Source organism: Chaetomium globosum, genomic scaffold (genome assembly GCF_000143365.1).
Source record: "Chaetomium globosum CBS 148.51 scaffold_7 genomic scaffold, whole genome shotgun sequence".
Taxonomy (NCBI): domain Eukaryota; kingdom Fungi; phylum Ascomycota; class Sordariomycetes; order Sordariales; family Chaetomiaceae; genus Chaetomium; species Chaetomium globosum.
The window spans coordinates 2,269,101-2,284,621 of NT_165982.1; the positions used below are offsets into that span (position 1 = coordinate 2,269,101).

Genomic DNA, 15,521 nt, shown 5'->3' on the forward strand with positions numbered 1-15,521 from the left:
TCAAGACGGCCGCTATCTGGAACGAGACCGAGTTTGCCGCTCTCGAGGAGAATGCCCCCGCCATCCTCGAGGCTATTCGCACCAAAGGCACCAGCCCCTCCGCCCGCCTCGCTCCCATTCGTCATATCCTCAAGCGCATTGTGTTGGGCTCTGCCGGCGTCAAGGCCGAGGTCGTCTCGGCTGACGAGCGCGAGGGCGGTCTTCGCAACCTGCTCAACTTTGGTCACTCCATTGGCCATGCCTACGAGGCTATCCTTGCGCCCCAGGTCCTGCACGGCGAGTGTGTTGCTATCGGCATGGTCAAGGAAGCCGAACTGGCTCGCTTCCTCGGCGTCCTTCGCCCCGGCGCTGTTGCCCGCCTGACCAAGTGCATCGCGAGCTATGACCTACCTACCTCCATGCACGACAAGCGTATCGCGAAGCTCTCGGCTGGCAAAGAGTGCCCTGTCGATGTGCTGCTTCAGAAGATGGCTGTTGACAAGAAGAATGAGGGCCGGAAAAAGAAAATCGTGCTGCTGTCGGCCATTGGCAAGACGTATGAACCCAAGGCAACCGTCGTCGACGATCGCCCCATCCGAGTCGTTCTGTGCCCCTCTATTCGCGTTACGCCGGGTGTCCCGAGTAACCTCTCGGTCAGCGTGACTCCGCCCGGCTCAAAGAGCGTCTCTAACCGCGCACTCATTTTGGCCGCCCTGGGGCAGGGCACGACCCGCATCCACGGGCTCCTCCACTCGGATGATACGCAGTTCATGCTTGCCGCCATCGCTCAGCTCCAGGGTGCCACCTACTCTTGGGAGGATGCCGGGGAGGTCCTCGTCGTCAAAGGCAGAGGCGGCAAGCTGCAGGCCAGCGGCGAGTCACTGTACCTTGGTAATGCCGGCACCGCTTCGCGCTTCCTCACGTCCGTGGTGGCACTCTGCTCTCCCACCACCGCCTCTTCCACCGTCCTGACGGGCAATGCACGCATGAAGGTGAGACCCATTGGCCCACTTGTCGATGCGCTACGCGCCAATGGCGTGGCCGTCGAGTACCTCGAGAAAGAGAAGAGCTTGCCAGTCCGGGTGGACGCCAATGCCGGATTCGCTGGCGGCGTTATCGAGTTGGCCGCTACCGTCTCGTCGCAGTATGTCTCGTCCATCCTGATGGCTGCGCCCTACGCACACAAACCTGTCACACTCCGACTCGTCGGCGGCAAGCCCATCTCACAGCAATACACCGATATGACCATTGCTATGATGGCATCCTTTGGCATCAAGGTCGAGAGGTCGACTGAGGATCCCAACACCTACCATATTCCACAGGGAGTTTACCAAAACCCAGCCGAGTACGTCATCGAGAGCGACGCCAGCTCGGCGACTTACCCCTTGGCCGTCGCTGCCATCACCGGTACCACTTGCACCATACCGAACATTGGCTCTGCGTCACTCCAAGGTGATGCCCGTTTTGCTGTTGAGGTCCTCCGCCCCATGGGCTGTACCGTAGAGCAAACTGAAACCTCGACCACGGTGACCGGACCGCCTGTTGGGACGCTCAAGGCTATCAAGCACGTCGACATGGAGCCCATGACTGACGCCTTCTTGACTGCCACTGCTCTCGCCGCTGTCGCCTCGGGGACTACCCAGATTACCGGAATCGCGAATCAGCGCGTCAAGGAATGCAACCGGATCGCAGCCATGAAGGACCAGCTCGCCAAGTTCGGTGTTGTCTGCAACGAGCTCGAAGATGGTATTGAGGTGATCGGGAAACCGTACCAGGAATTGCAGAACCCCGCCGAGGGTATCTACTGCTACGATGACCACCGCGTGGCCATGAGTTTCAGTGTCCTGTCGACGGTTTCCCCCCATCCCGTGCTGATTCTTGAACGGGAATGCACCGCCAAGACGTGGCCGGGGTGGTGGGATATCCTGTCGCAGGCTTTCAAAGTCCAACTGGCTGGGGAGGAGGACCCGACCGCAAAGCACGTCGTCAAGTCATCCCGCTCGGGCACGGACCGATCCATATTCGTGATCGGGATGCGTGGCGCGGGCAAATCCACGGCCGGCCGGTGGATGTCCGAGATACTGAAGCGGCCCTTGATTGATCTGGATGTTGAGCTGGAAAGGAGAGAGGCCACGACCATTCCGGATATCATCCGCGGTGAGCGCGGCTGGGACGGCTTCAGGAAGGCCGAGCTCGAGCTCCTCGAGGATGTGATGAAGAACCAATCCAAGGGTCACATCTTCTCCTGCGGTGGCGGCCTCGTCGAGACCGAGGAGGCGCGCAAGCTGCTCATTTCATACCAGAAAAACGGCGGCTGCGTCCTCATGGTGCATCGCGATACCGACCAGGTCGTCGAGTATCTGATGAGGGACAAGAGCCGCCCAGCCTACTCCGAGAACATTCGGGAGGTTTACTACCGTCGCAAACCATGGTTCGAGGAGTGCAGCAACTTCCAGTACCACAGCCCACATTTGGATGGCTCCGAGTCGCTGCTCGAGGCCCCAGCCGATTTCAGCCGATTCCTCTCCGTCATCTGCGGCCAGTCTTCGCACTTGGAGGACGCCCGTAAAAAGAAGCACACCTTCTTCGTCTCGCTGACTGTCCCTAATGTTGCCACGGCTCTGGACATCATCCCGAGAGCGGTCGTGGGATCCGACGCGGTCGAGTTGCGCGTGGATTTGTTGGAGAGCTTTGACCCAGAGTTCGTGGCGCGCCAGGTTTCCCTCCTCCGATCCGCAGCCAAGGTTCCTATCGTCTACACTGTACGCACGGTCAGTCAAGGGGGTAAGTTCCCTGACGATGACTACACGCTGGCTCTCCAGCTCTATCACATTGGCCTGCGTACGGGTGTGGAGTACCTTGACCTGGAAATGACGATGCCTGCTGATATTCTCGACGCCGTGGCCGAGTCGAAGGGTTTCACCCGCATCATTGCCTCCCATCACGACCCCCAGTCCAAGTTGTCGTGGAGGAACGGCTCATGGATTCAGTTCTACAACAAGGCGCTACAGTATGGTGATATCATCAAGCTCGTGGGCATGGCCGGCGAGGTTAGTGATAATTTTGCTCTCACGAACTTCAAGACGAAGATGCTCGCTGCCCACGACGTCCCCATCATCGCACTCAACATGGGCCACGCGGGCAAACTCAGCAGGATGCTCAACGGCTTCATGACGCCAGTCTCTCACCCGGAACTACCAGCCAAGGCGGCCCCTGGGCAGCTCTCGGCTACTGAGATCCGGCAGGCACTTTCCCTCATTGGTGAGCTCGAGCCCAGGTCTTTCTATCTCTTCGGAAAGCCCATCAGCTCGTCGCGCTCGCCCGCACTTCATAACACGCTGTTCGGCGCGGCTGGATTGCCCCATAGCTACTCAAATTTCGAGACAGACAACGCTTCGGATGTCCAGGACCTCATCCGCTCCCCGCACTTCGGCGGCGCCTCGGTGACCATCCCGCTAAAGCTCGACATCATGCCCCTCCTGGATAGCATCTCGGATGCCGCGCGCTCCATCGGCGCCGTCAACACCATCATCCCCGTGCCGTCCGCAACCGGGGACAAGCCAATTCTCCTCGGCGATAACACCGACTGGATGGGCATGGTCTTCTCGCTCCGCTCCGCCGGCCTCGTCCAGCGGACTGCAGCGTCCCCCGGAGCCGCCATGGTGGTTGGCTCAGGCGGCACCACCCGCGCAGCTATCTACGCGCTCCACTCACTGGGCTATGCGCCCATCTATCTGGTCGCACGGGCCCCGGAACGGGTCAAGGAGATCTCGGACGGCTTCCCCGCCGACTACGACATCCAGCATCTGGCCACACCAGAGGAGGCCGCTGCCGTGGCCGGGCGGGATGCGCTCCCGGGCGTGGTCATCAGCACGATCCCGGCCGACAAGCCCATCGACTCGGGCATGCGCGAGGTGCTGGTGGCCGCGCTGCAGAGCGGTGGCGCGTCGGGCCAGACCAAGGGCGAGCCGCGCGTGCTGCTGGAGATGGCCTACACGCCGAGGCACACGCCGCTGATGCAGCTGGCGGAGGATGCCGGGTGGACGACCATTCCCGGGTTGGAGGTGCTTGCTGCACAGGGGTGGTATCAGGTATGTCGCATCTTCTCTGTAAAACTTTGTGGGTGATTACTAACTAAGCTGCAGTTCCAACTCTGGACGGGGATTGCGCCCATCTATGCTGATGCGCGGGCGGCTGTCCTAGGGAATGAGTCTTCGTAAGGGGGGGGGTCGGGGGGTTTGTGGTGGATATGCGTGGCTCCGGGGTTGTGCGTGTTGGAAGTTGTGATAGAGTAGAAGTACTAGTAGTTCCTTTTGAGGTTCTATCGTTGAACCCTATACATTCCTAGGAAATATGGACCTGTTCTATTTCGCAAACTTGGGTGTTTTGCCCTGGTGTGAGTGAGAGTTTGTGAGCGTGGCGCGGCTGGCTCAGGGGCTGGGAACTCATTGCACCTACATACGACCCTAGCAACTTGCACCCACTTGTACCTACAACCCTGACACAACCCGTGCACCCGCTTACACACAACCCTTGAGGCTCATCAAACCTCTTTTTGGTGGTATCAAACCACTTTACTCCGGTCTGTTAAGATACAATCAACGGCCAGGTCGACTGACTTGAATCTTTAAAAGGACTATTTAGAATTAAATCCTGGAATAAATGGCCACTGATTCACAACCGAAATCATTAATCTTGGGCTTATTTTGGGAATTTTGTCGGTGTAGTCGGTTTGAGAATCTCGACTACCTACCTATTCAACTGCGAAGATATAGGGGTAGATAAGCTAAGGTAAAGTAAAGCCATCGTAGTTGAGCGAGCGAGTTCGAGCTAGGAGACGAACTAAGCAATCAAGCCCAGGGCTAGAGGTGAGCACGAGCTGGTAAGTTGACGGCTGAAGGGCGGTGACGGTGCTGGCGTAGTAGTTTGTCGGGCCCTGGGCGATGGCTGGTCGTCCTATTTGGTGTCTGGTGAGGGCGGTCGTCGGCCGGATACATGGTGGCTTCGCTTTAGACAAACCGGGGCCCAGGCAGTTTTAACCGTATCACAGTACCCGGATTCCATTCGTTTACGGGCTTTGTTTATTTTGTTTACAACAACCCCAGAGGTAGGATGAGTGCAGCGCATCTTCCTTCGATCCCGCCGCCCTATTTCCTGATCGAGGACCACCACCCACCCCTTCCAAGGTTGGCCGAATCATTCTTTGACGTTGGTCCTCAACCTCCCCCCGGCTCAGTTCAAGCCTCCTCCGGGCTGTGTTGGAGCCCATGACCTCCCGCCGGAGCTGGGCTGAAACCGCTGCCCCGCGGCGCCTGGGATGGGCCCCGGACAGAAAAGAGCATATCCCACCCCCTCCCCGCTCCCCGTTCTCTCTCCGCTTCTCCTCCCTGCCCCCCTCTTCCTCTCCCCAAGAAGTTTCGTAGCCGGCTGTCTCTAATGGGGGTTGGTTGGTGAGCTCTCGATGTTTTCTTTTTGGCGAGCTAACGCGTGAGGTTGCTAGTCTTTTGGTGAGGATAGTTGATCCAAGAGAGTGCGTGCTTTGGGGAAGTCTGGTACTGTACCCGGCGCCATGCCAGCCCGACAGGAAGGAGAGTTCTGACAACGCATCCTACTGCTGCTCTGATGTAACAGTCCGCGTCATTTCTGTGTCGATCAGCGATTCTGTTTGGGCCTGGTATGCCTGCCGTTGGTTTTGGGTGCCCAACCGCCAACCTAGCACATTGGGTGAGTGACGAATGCGTCTAGGACTGTGGCATGCCAGCCATGCCAGCTTGCCAGGCTACATGGTCGCCGTAGGGACACAGTGCTATCGAAGCATCATGATCGGCCTCACAGCCTCGCGCGTTTGCACCATCGAGATGCCCTCCGGGGCTATTCGCTGCGCTCTGGGTCTCCCTATACGTATGTATACGTATGCTATCGACCAATCATCGTTGAATCACTCTGTGGGCTTTGAGGCGAATATCGTCAGCGATCTCAAGGTTAGGCCGGGTGTGTTACTCCCGGATCAAGATGGTGTGTTGGTCGTTGGGCCTATTTGGATCTAGATACTAGATTGCTAGGTTTGTCGTCCACGAAGACGATATGGTCCGCTCTTGGCGGCCCCGCATGACGTTACGCCGTAGGTTCTTAGTGGTCCAAGGCGCTGCTGGGGTAGGCTGTCGATCGAGGCTGAGAATTAAGGTGACCTCAGGTTACGTGCAGTAAGCGGTCTAGATCGAGATGCCGCTGGTTTATCCTTGTGGCTTCTTGGGGATCGGGAGCTCTAGATGATGCTAGTCATATCCCTGTATCGTCATCTGTTGTGCCATATCCGATGGAGTCGACGCAAACATCAGCAGAAAGATGAGATGACGGAAGAGCTCTACCCACTCTCTACGTCAGATTATCCGACTGTCTATGCAGCATCCAAGGACACCTGGCACACTTTACGTATGTACCAGTGGGATATCGCCAGGCCATGCCGGTCGCCAGTGATCGATAAACCCACGGCGGCGTGCGTGCGTGAGGGAGCATATGCCAGTACAGGAAAGAAGCAAGAACGTGTCCCAGTCCTTCCCCATCCCATTCACATTCCCATCTAATTCCCATCCATCTCATCAACCTTTCCCAACGAGGGCTGCCCTGCCATGCGGCCTTGCATCCGGTCCAAGTGTCAGGCGATAATACGTCACAAAGTCTACCCATCAGCCTTGATTCAGTCCATGAATCCCAATCCTGACTCGCTGCCGATCACGTGGGGGACGTCGCGGCTGGAACCGAGCAGATTGGGGTTGGCAGGCGGGTTCCAAGGCTTGCAAGGGCAGCGAGTTGTCCGTCACTGGGTAACATTGTTGACTGTTGTGGCAGAACGAACGGGAGTTGAGACGCGGGGACATACATGAGTGTGGTTGCAATGACACGTATCGGGGTTAATATATGCTACCTTGTCGAGGCTGTGAGCCTGCCATCCTCGCAGGTCTGCTGTCAAGTCTCGTTGACAGAGGCACCGCACCCGAAGAAAAGTCTGGTTAGAGAGCAATACAGTGAAGGGCTGCGTGTATTGCGCCTTGCTTTAGTACGGCCAGGCTTAATTTGACAAAGTATGGTATGAAGATAGCTGTATATCGCTTGCGGGTATTGGCCTTTTTTATCATTTCACAGAGCACTCGATTTTTGGAATATGCTCCCAATAAAACTCCTGATTGAATACCGAATGCTCCCTTCCCCGCCCAGTGCCTATGCTAAGCCCTAAAACCCCGAATTTTCCGACTCCAGTGCCCCCCGGGGGTCTTTTAGTCTATAGCTTAGGTCTGATGATTGTGCAGTACACTTTACAGAAAATCAGCAACCAAAAAAAAACAACGCTCCGCGCTACCCTCCCATAATTGTACAGTCTAATATGCTGTCCGGTTCGTTCCAACCAATGTCATCATCATGACTATCAAATACCCGGAAACAGAAAGGAAGAGAACCCGGAAAACCCGAGAGTAGCGTAATAAAAAGGGTTTTAAGCGAATGAAAAGTGACATCCAGAATTGTACAAGTGTGTGGGTTGTGAAGAAGCCACAATGATGAAGCGACCATCGGAAACGAGTTTTGCGCCCAAAAGTTGCATTGGTGATGTCGACCGGTGGTGCTAATGACGTCATGTCCAGTCCATCGCAAGAAGTCGATGGAGACAGGGATGACGAGATGGCTCCACAAAAAGATCGGCAGGGTCCTGTCTTCGCTGGCGACTGACCACTAGAGGAAGCGGTTTGGATTGCAACAAGCTCCCGAATGTGCTGGAAATAGCCAGGGACGTGGGTCCCTGCATGCGCAGAACAGACCCCAAACGGCTTTGAGCCTAGCGGCAGGCATGGCGGGGGGTTGCTTCGAGCCATGTTGGACCAATGTCAGGGGCGCAATGGTGGTGTCTCGAATGTCATCGCAACCCTCCATCAGCCCGGTCTTCAGACGAGATGGGGCGACGTCATCGCAATACGCGCAGACGAAAGCTTGGAAATCGCGCGGAAGCCCGCCGAAGCTTTGCCAAGCCGAGCCCAAGACTGTCTTGCGTCGTTGGACTGTGTTACGTCGTTGGGCTGGCTGTGCTGCGTCGTTGGTTGCTAGGTCCACGTGCTCCGTCACGCTCCGGCTCGAGAAACTTGGGATGATTGCGTTGGGGCCAAACTCGGAGCCGGGATGAAATCGGAGCCGGGTTGAGATCAGCTACCGCGGGCTCCGCGCTTGCGATGCTTTCCCGGGAACTCAACATCCGGGTGACACACGCGGTAGTGCCGAGTGAGTGCGTCCGCCCGGCTGAAAGACTTCTCATCGGTACAGAGCTCGCACCGGACTTTTTGCTTGCGAGCATTGTGGATGGTGTGTTCGTGCCGGGTAAGGTCGTAGGGTCTCGAGAAGAGCGTGTTACAGGGCTTTCCGGTGCTCGGGTTGATGCGGTCGCACCGGTGCGGACCGGCCTGCGTGTTGACCAGAGACGATTCCGCGCCCGGGACCTCTGGACGTCGTTGACCGCCGAGCCCATGGCCTTGCCGGTGGCCTTCCCTCTTATGCTTCTGCAGCAGAGCTGGCGTGTCGAAGCGCCTTGTGCAGCCGTGGTAAGTGCACGTATAAGTGCCGCCGTCGGCGCGGGTATCAGCCGGCCGTTGAGGGGCGCCGTGTGTCAACTCTGTCGCCCCGGTATCCGCAGACCCCAACCTCGTCGTCGCCCTCGAGGTGTTGCTATTCGAAGGCACCGCGGTTCGTGGTCGAGGTACGAACGGAAACTGCCGCTGGGGTGGCACGCCCGACGGCATCGATGAGCCGAGCAAGTTGTTGAAGGCGTTGTTGTTGCCCATGGGAATCCCATGGAACACTTGCTGGCTATGCGCCGCGGCCGCCTTGTTGATGGCGTCGGCATCAAAACCGGTGGTGTCTGGTTGATGGAAAAGGGGAAAGTCCCCATCACCCTCGGACTCGCGGTAGTCGAGCATCGCATCCTTGGGCGAGATGGTCTGAGGCGTCGTCATCCCCATGGACTGCCCCAACGCCTTTCGCATGGCGTTGTTGTCTTGTTGCCGCATTTTCTGCGCCGCACCCAACCGCATATGGCTAGACCCTAGGGCGCCCGATGCGGCAGCGACGTACGAGTCTTCCAAAGGTATGCCAGCCAGGGGGGACCCGGGGCGGAACGGCGACCGGTCGTGGGATGCCGACGAGACCGGCGAGTTTGTCACGGCCGATAAATGCTGGTTGTTGGCAGCTTGTACTCGCTGGCCGAAGAGGTTGGTCGTCGGCGATATTGATGTCTGAGCCGACGACTGCGGTGGTACGGAGAAGTTGGGGTTGAAGAACGAGCTTGCGTACTCGTCTATGGCGCGTTGGGTGTTTGGGACCAGTGGGGGGGTGACTATGGTGCCGACTGATGGTGAGTTCAACATGTTTGCAACGCAATCGAAGGGATTAGAACTAGTCTCACCACCGTTGCGCTTCTTGTCCGCCTCGGGCGGCGTGGCGGGAGAGTCAGGTGCCAAAGAACTCGCTGCCGATGCGGGCTGTGACCTAGACGGCCCAGTCGGAAGTACGAGGCCTCGGTCGTTCCTCCGTATTGGTGCAGCAGGCTGGTATGGGTAGCCTGAGGTGCCGGTGTTGTCGATAGGTCCGTAAGAGGTGAGGCCGGAATTGTAGGCGTCGTTGTTGATGTTAGAGAACGTCTTGGGTGTTTGTGCCAGCTTGTAATTGCCCATACTTAGGTCGTCTGGTACGGGAAAGTACTGGGGATCATGCGGGTCGTTCATGGCAATTTGGGGGTTTGTGTAGTTGCACGGAAACGGCGATGGAGGGCCGTTCGAGCCCATGGACGACCGAGAAGAATCCCGCTGGTGCGAGAAACGGGTGACTGGCCCTGGGCCGCCGGTGTGCATCCAACCTGCCGTTTGCATCGCGTCAAAAGACTCTGGGAGGATGCCAGGGAGAGGTGCCCAAGCGTCCTGGTCAGCGTCAAAGTCAAGCGCAGGAGTCGCCGGCACACCCGAAGGACTCGACGACCTATGAGCCGGAGACGAATGAGACAAAGGCGAAGACGAATGCGTCAAAGGCGGAGAGGCCGGCAGAGCACTGTCCTCGATGGGGTCGGACGAGAGTCCGAGGTCAGTGAACCAGTCGTCGGCGCGCCCGTTATCCCAACTGTTGTTGTTGGTGTTTATCGTAGGTAGTTGGAGATATTGTTGAAGTTGGGCTTGCTCTGGTGATTGTTGGAAGAAAATCGGATTTTGGTTCTGTGCCATGTTGTCGGGAGATGGCTTTGTGTATGTTGTAAGTTTTGTGGCAAATCTGGGTGGGAGATGTTTGACTCGATTCTTTATAACTGAAGTCCTGGCACGGGATGGAGTGTGTGGGAGGGTGCGTTGACTAATTGTGGGCCATGGGGGTGACTCGATTGAACAGCATGGCTGAATGACGTCGGAGTCAAGGTTCTTTGTGCAGGTCTGCGCAGGTCCCTTGCCTACAAGTGGGCGATGCGATTTGATGGGTGACAGGGGACAAAGGATACCCGGCCGTGTCCGCGAAAAACCAAGGGCCCATGGGGGTACCTCGGCTTGTAGACGCACAGTGTACTTTCTATGCCTGGGCGAGACCCTCAATGGAGCGAGGTCCGGCCTTTCTAATTGGCCGGAACAGGCCCGGCCGCCTTGGCTCTTCGTCGCCGAACCTCCTGCAGATGAATGAAAATCGCAACAGGCAGCTGATGCTGCGCGCGAAGACAGTTTGATGCGAGAGCCGACTCGACCGATCTAGCACTTTCCTTCCGTCCTTCTCCACTAGGTAGGTTGGTAACAGCTTTCCTCGTAGCCTATCAACCTACGGTGCCGAATTTTGACATCTGCCATCTGCCATCTTCCAGCTGAATGATTCGATACATGCATCGATACCTACTCATTCGTCACGTAGTCGAGATCTCAGTAAAAAGCGTTCTAGACAACTTGTTATCGGCGGATTTGTCAATATGTGCATCGAGGCCGTCGGAATACGAGACATTCAAATACAGTGCAGAAAAAAGATGCAGCGAAAGCTGAACAAATGCTGACCAGTGCGTGGTCTGGATCAAGATCGATCGATGCTTGGCTGATTTCTTTGCTTGAACTTCAGGGAGGAGTGGGGCTTAAGCCAAGCACGTGCCAAGTTCAAGCAGAGAATCCAGACCAAAGTTGAGAAAACGGATGAATATTCTGTACACCTGGCTTGGCAGAGCTTGGCATCTGGTTTGTAACCAATGAGCTAACCCGCTGATGGGTATGAATGCTCTTTCAGACATTTCAGCGCAACCGTCACAAATCAACAAGTGGTCTTGGGACGAATGAAATGCACGGCTTTCGCACTGCCACTCGGCATTCCTAGCAGCAATCGATTAAAGCCGACCGCGCTTCGGCTGCTGAATCCTTCCCGGTAGCCAGCACAGAACCGCGCTGCGCCATCCGCTACGTACGCAGGTACGGTCGCCATGTATCGTGTATCAGGAACCCAGACGACCCTACCAGTGATGTCCATAGCATATGATTCATCGCCATTCGTTGTAGCGTGATGTTCAAGGCGAGATCCCCAGAGGCCCACCACAGTGGGCGGCCGCCAACAGCCCACTCCGCTTCTCCGCGGCTCAAGAGAAACCCTGGGACCCACTTTCTGGTTCGGCTCAACCCCCGCTACGAGGCTTGCGCGTCACTAGCCACAACTCCGAGGTCCCCTCCGAGAAGCGACGAACCATCCAGCATTATCCAATCTCGCCAGTGTGGCTGTTCACTGAGACTCTTGCTCAACAAAAAGAAGCCAGCTGGAGCATACGTACATACGTACGCTCGTTTGCGGATCTCTTGTTTCCGGCCCACTAACTTGACATCTGTTTACCAATAACCGAGGCATGGTGTGGGTGGTTGATGTGGCGCAACGTCGTATGTAGGTACCAAGGACAGGCGCAAAATGTGGCTTGCAGACCGCACCACCAGCTCAACATGGAGCAGGGAAATCCTGTTTCGACTTCAGCTTCCCAGATTCCGTTTGCGTTCTCGAGATTCCAAATATCTCTTTCTTGGACAATATAGTGCCGAACGCCCATTGGTTAGGTTAGGTGACCATATGTTGCGATGGGATGTTGCTCCGGAGGATGTGGTCTCGAGGTGGTGCTATGTACATTGGTCCCGTGACTAGACATCACATGATCTTGGCAGCTGATGCTGCTCTAAGCGGGTGCGACTTCTTGGGATTAGTTAACTTCCGCCCGTCTCCCCCAAGACTAATCAGAATGATAATGAGCTGACGAGGTAGGTAGCTGCTATTCTACCAGTGTAGTGTCGCCTCCGGATGAGTCAATCGAAGCAACTGGGGGTTGCCCGGACTCGAGCTAGGCTTCCAATTTTCTTTCGTCTTGCGTATGACGACTTCGACAACGACTCGAGTTTCTGCTTGGCGAGTGCGCAATGCCGGTAGTATCGGAGTTGAGGTGGGCGCCGCGGGCCGGTTGCGGCTTGTTGATTCGCTCCGCTCCGCCGGCACCTCCACCCCCAGTCCGCCCGAGAGCGCAGTTGCAGAGGGAGTTAACAAGACGTCTCCGAGTCCCCGAAACCTGGTTTTCGCCGCAGGTCGATGCTGGACTGCGCAATGTTGGTTTCCGCAAATTTTGTGGCTGGTCCTCGGGGATTCGCTGGGTAACGGCCGGGGAATTGTCGCCGGGGTTCCTGGTTGGTTCTCAAGGGATGCAACGCGGGGAACGGCGGGATCGACGCCGACCGGGACCGGGGTTCTCGGAGCCAGCCTTGACTGCGCTTTTCCAACGGCTTCCTCCACATGACTAACAGCCTCGACAACTACATGCTAATACGAAACCGATGAATGAAGACAACGAGGCGGGCGAAGACAACGCAGCCGCCCAACAAGCCCGGCGACTGACCATCTATTCGGCGGGAACTTCGGCTCGGGTAGGTTTGTTACCGCTGCTGCCTTCGCAAAATGCCAATGGACCGATGCACCGTTCGGGTCCCTGCCGTGTCTGGCATTTTTGTCCGGCACGGCTTCCAACCCTATTTTGGCAGTCGGTAACCAATGATAACATCCCCAACAACCGACACTTGAGGTCAAAGGGCTTCGCTGCACTCGCCCGGCTGTATCATTCAGCGCGGCTGGCTCAATCTGATTGCTCGGCCAGCGCCGACTCGTCCCAGGTGTCGCTGCGCAACGTGGTGCATGTGCTCACCCTCTCGTGCGTCTGTTCCTGTGTACATGGCCCGCATCGATAGACAGTGATGCGGCCGACACTGGAGATCTGGCGCACCGGGCTCCACGTGTCGCATGCGTTCAGCCGGTCCAACAACGCTTCGGCGACTCTCGACCACCAGTCCCACCACTTGGAAACATGTCCTCAGCTCCTAAAGGGCTCAAGACGGGGCAGGGTGTTCTGGAAGCAGCCTGTTGTGCATCGCCGATTCGAAATCCTGGCTTGCAGAGCCCAGATCGCCCTAACTCATCGAACTCATGCAGCAAGCAAAAACACCAATCATGGTCTGGTGTCGCACCAAGACCTGGCTGTGCCACGCATCTGCCAGATGAGGCCTCGGTCCCCACTCTGCCGATCCAGAGCTGACCAATGGCGCATGTCGGCCTCCCCCTAATTTGACAAGTGGGAGGTGCAGATCTTTTTTTTTTCCCTTGTGGCTTGTCTACTGTCGGCGCCCCCGGGTGGTCACAAGCGGTGGTGTCCCAGACTCCTGGACCGGCGACCGTTGACTTTTTCGTGTGCCCACTGCGGGGAATCAGGCGATGACCTTCAGGTTGGCAGGGTCTAGCTCCGCTGATCTTTGCGATTCCAAGGACCCAGGAGCTTTGCCTTGAAACATGATGTTTTCGAGCTTGGAGCTCGGGGGCATCGGGGGTGGGCCCGCGAGCAGCGATTCGGCGGAGAGCTTCAACAGGCCGATCGATTCGCAAGACAAACCATCCATCGTTTTTACCCACAAGCTTGGGGTGATGATGGACTGCCTCAATCGTCAAGAGGATGATGCCCTGCCGACCACGGCCTTGGCCCCTGCCCGCCGTTTGTCGAGTTCGCTGTTTCGCGGTTTCGCTCGAATCTCGGCATGCTTCACGCAGAACACAACCAGGCCGCCTTCGCAGGATTGAATGCACGTTGGCACGCTGGGTAGAAATAGGGGTGCACCCAAGAGAGGTTAACAAATAGCGAGACCGACGACAAAATCTTCCCTGCTGCATGTGGCAGCCACACCGCCGAGAAGAAAAATTTTCCCCGTACCACGTTGCCGCCAACGACAATAGGAGCGAAAAAGCAGGAGAAAAGATTCTTCCATGGTTGCATGAAGAATGCCATCCTTCCCGACGGTGTGGGTGGGAGGGAGCAAGGGCCGGAAATGTCTGTTTCCTGGTGTCGCATCGCATCGAGCTAATGCAGGACATGCTGCTGTCCAGGCTAAAAATGGGAGCACCAGCCCCGCTAGCCCCGGAAGGGGTATGAAATACGGCATTCGGAAAGAGGTGCACAGGCCCTTCTCGCGATTTCGGTGGGCCTTCGGAAGACGCCGATGCAAGTTAACAGGGCCTCGAAAGCCGTCGGACGGAATCGGTCTCGACTCCGTCCATTTTTCATTCGTCTCACAGCAACAACTCCAACTCCAACTCTAACGCCCGACCAAACGGCCGAACGCTTCCTTTTTTTGTGACAGATGTGGTATCACCCCCCACCTCAGAAAAAAAAAGAAAAACTATGGGCTAGCTTTTTTTTGGCTTTTCCGGTGCCGGCAGTGTGTCGATGCACACACCACGGCAGAGTTTTCTAGACGGTCTAAAGTCGCACATCTCTCGTCATTTCAATTACGAGACAACACCGAACTCGTTCACAGTGTTTGGTAACGTAACATGCTCGATCACTGATCACTATTCGTACCCTCTTGCAATTCTATCGGGCCGGATATACGTTACCACTACATAAAAAGTATGAGTCTTGCGCTAAACGATACCGAAGCAGGTATTTCAATCGAGACACCGACCAAGTTTGATCAATTGATTACGAACGATTGGAAAGCGACGTCGTTTTCAGCCGGCGTTACGGTACGTCCGGGACTTACACGCGCCCTTTTGCGAGATTTCAATTACTCAGCGAGACGATGAAAAAGCGCCTTTCGCTACACAATTCGCTTTACAAATACTCGTTCGTATACGAGTAGAACTCTATTTTAGTGCGTGTCTGCAGGTACTTTTTGCTAGAAAGGTAGCTCGCGTAATCTTGATGTTTTCCATCTCACCGAGCACTTTTTACTGCGGCAGGTGGAGAGCGGCGAGACCCCCCGAACCGCCTGAATGGACTGTGCTTCGCAGATCTGGGCTCACGAACCCACCAGCATCCCGTCGAATCAAACGGCCCGGCCAAAACCCCAGCTGGACCCATTCCCCGGCCCAACCCGCACGGCATGGAGGGGGAGGGAACACTGCTGCAGCGGGGCAGTGGCACAAGCAAGAGCTTTCACCCCCCTCCCTTTTTCAGCTCGCGCTCGCATGGCACCCCGGCCAGAACCGGCAGC

The 15,521-nt window shown here is 56.6% G+C and overlaps 3 protein-coding genes across 3 annotated transcripts in view; 2 read left to right on the forward strand and 1 right to left on the reverse strand.

The window, feature by feature from the left end:
- Nucleotides 1–4,199, forward strand: part of CHGG_10304 (uncharacterized protein) — a gene marked incomplete at both ends in the record, with an annotated part of 4,767 nt that extends 568 nt beyond the window's left edge. The window contains 3 exons of the mRNA XM_001228230.1: nucleotides 6–3,011; nucleotides 3,063–4,070; nucleotides 4,125–4,199. Coding sequence (XP_001228231.1) covers nucleotides 6–3,011; nucleotides 3,063–4,070; nucleotides 4,125–4,199 — 4,089 coding nt within the window. The remainder of the gene's footprint in view (nucleotides 1–5; nucleotides 3,012–3,062; nucleotides 4,071–4,124) is intronic.
- Nucleotides 4,200–8,168: 3,969 nt separating this feature from the next.
- Nucleotides 8,169–10,229, reverse strand: CHGG_10305 (uncharacterized protein; the record flags this gene model as incomplete). The annotated part of the gene is made up of 1 exon (XM_001228231.1): nucleotides 8,169–10,229. One exon carries the CDS (start codon nucleotides 10,227–10,229, stop codon nucleotides 8,169–8,171), a length of 2,061 nt encoding a protein of 686 aa, XP_001228232.1.
- Nucleotides 10,230–12,413: 2,184 nt separating this feature from the next.
- CHGG_10306 (uncharacterized protein) lies at nucleotides 12,414–13,573 on the forward strand (the record flags this gene model as incomplete). The annotated part of the gene is made up of 3 exons (XM_001228232.1): nucleotides 12,414–12,678; nucleotides 12,832–13,147; nucleotides 13,234–13,573. The coding sequence occupies 3 exons, from the start codon at nucleotides 12,414–12,416 to the stop codon at nucleotides 13,571–13,573; spliced, it is 921 nt and encodes a 306-aa protein (XP_001228233.1).
- Nucleotides 13,574–15,521: the final 1,948 nt, after the last annotated feature.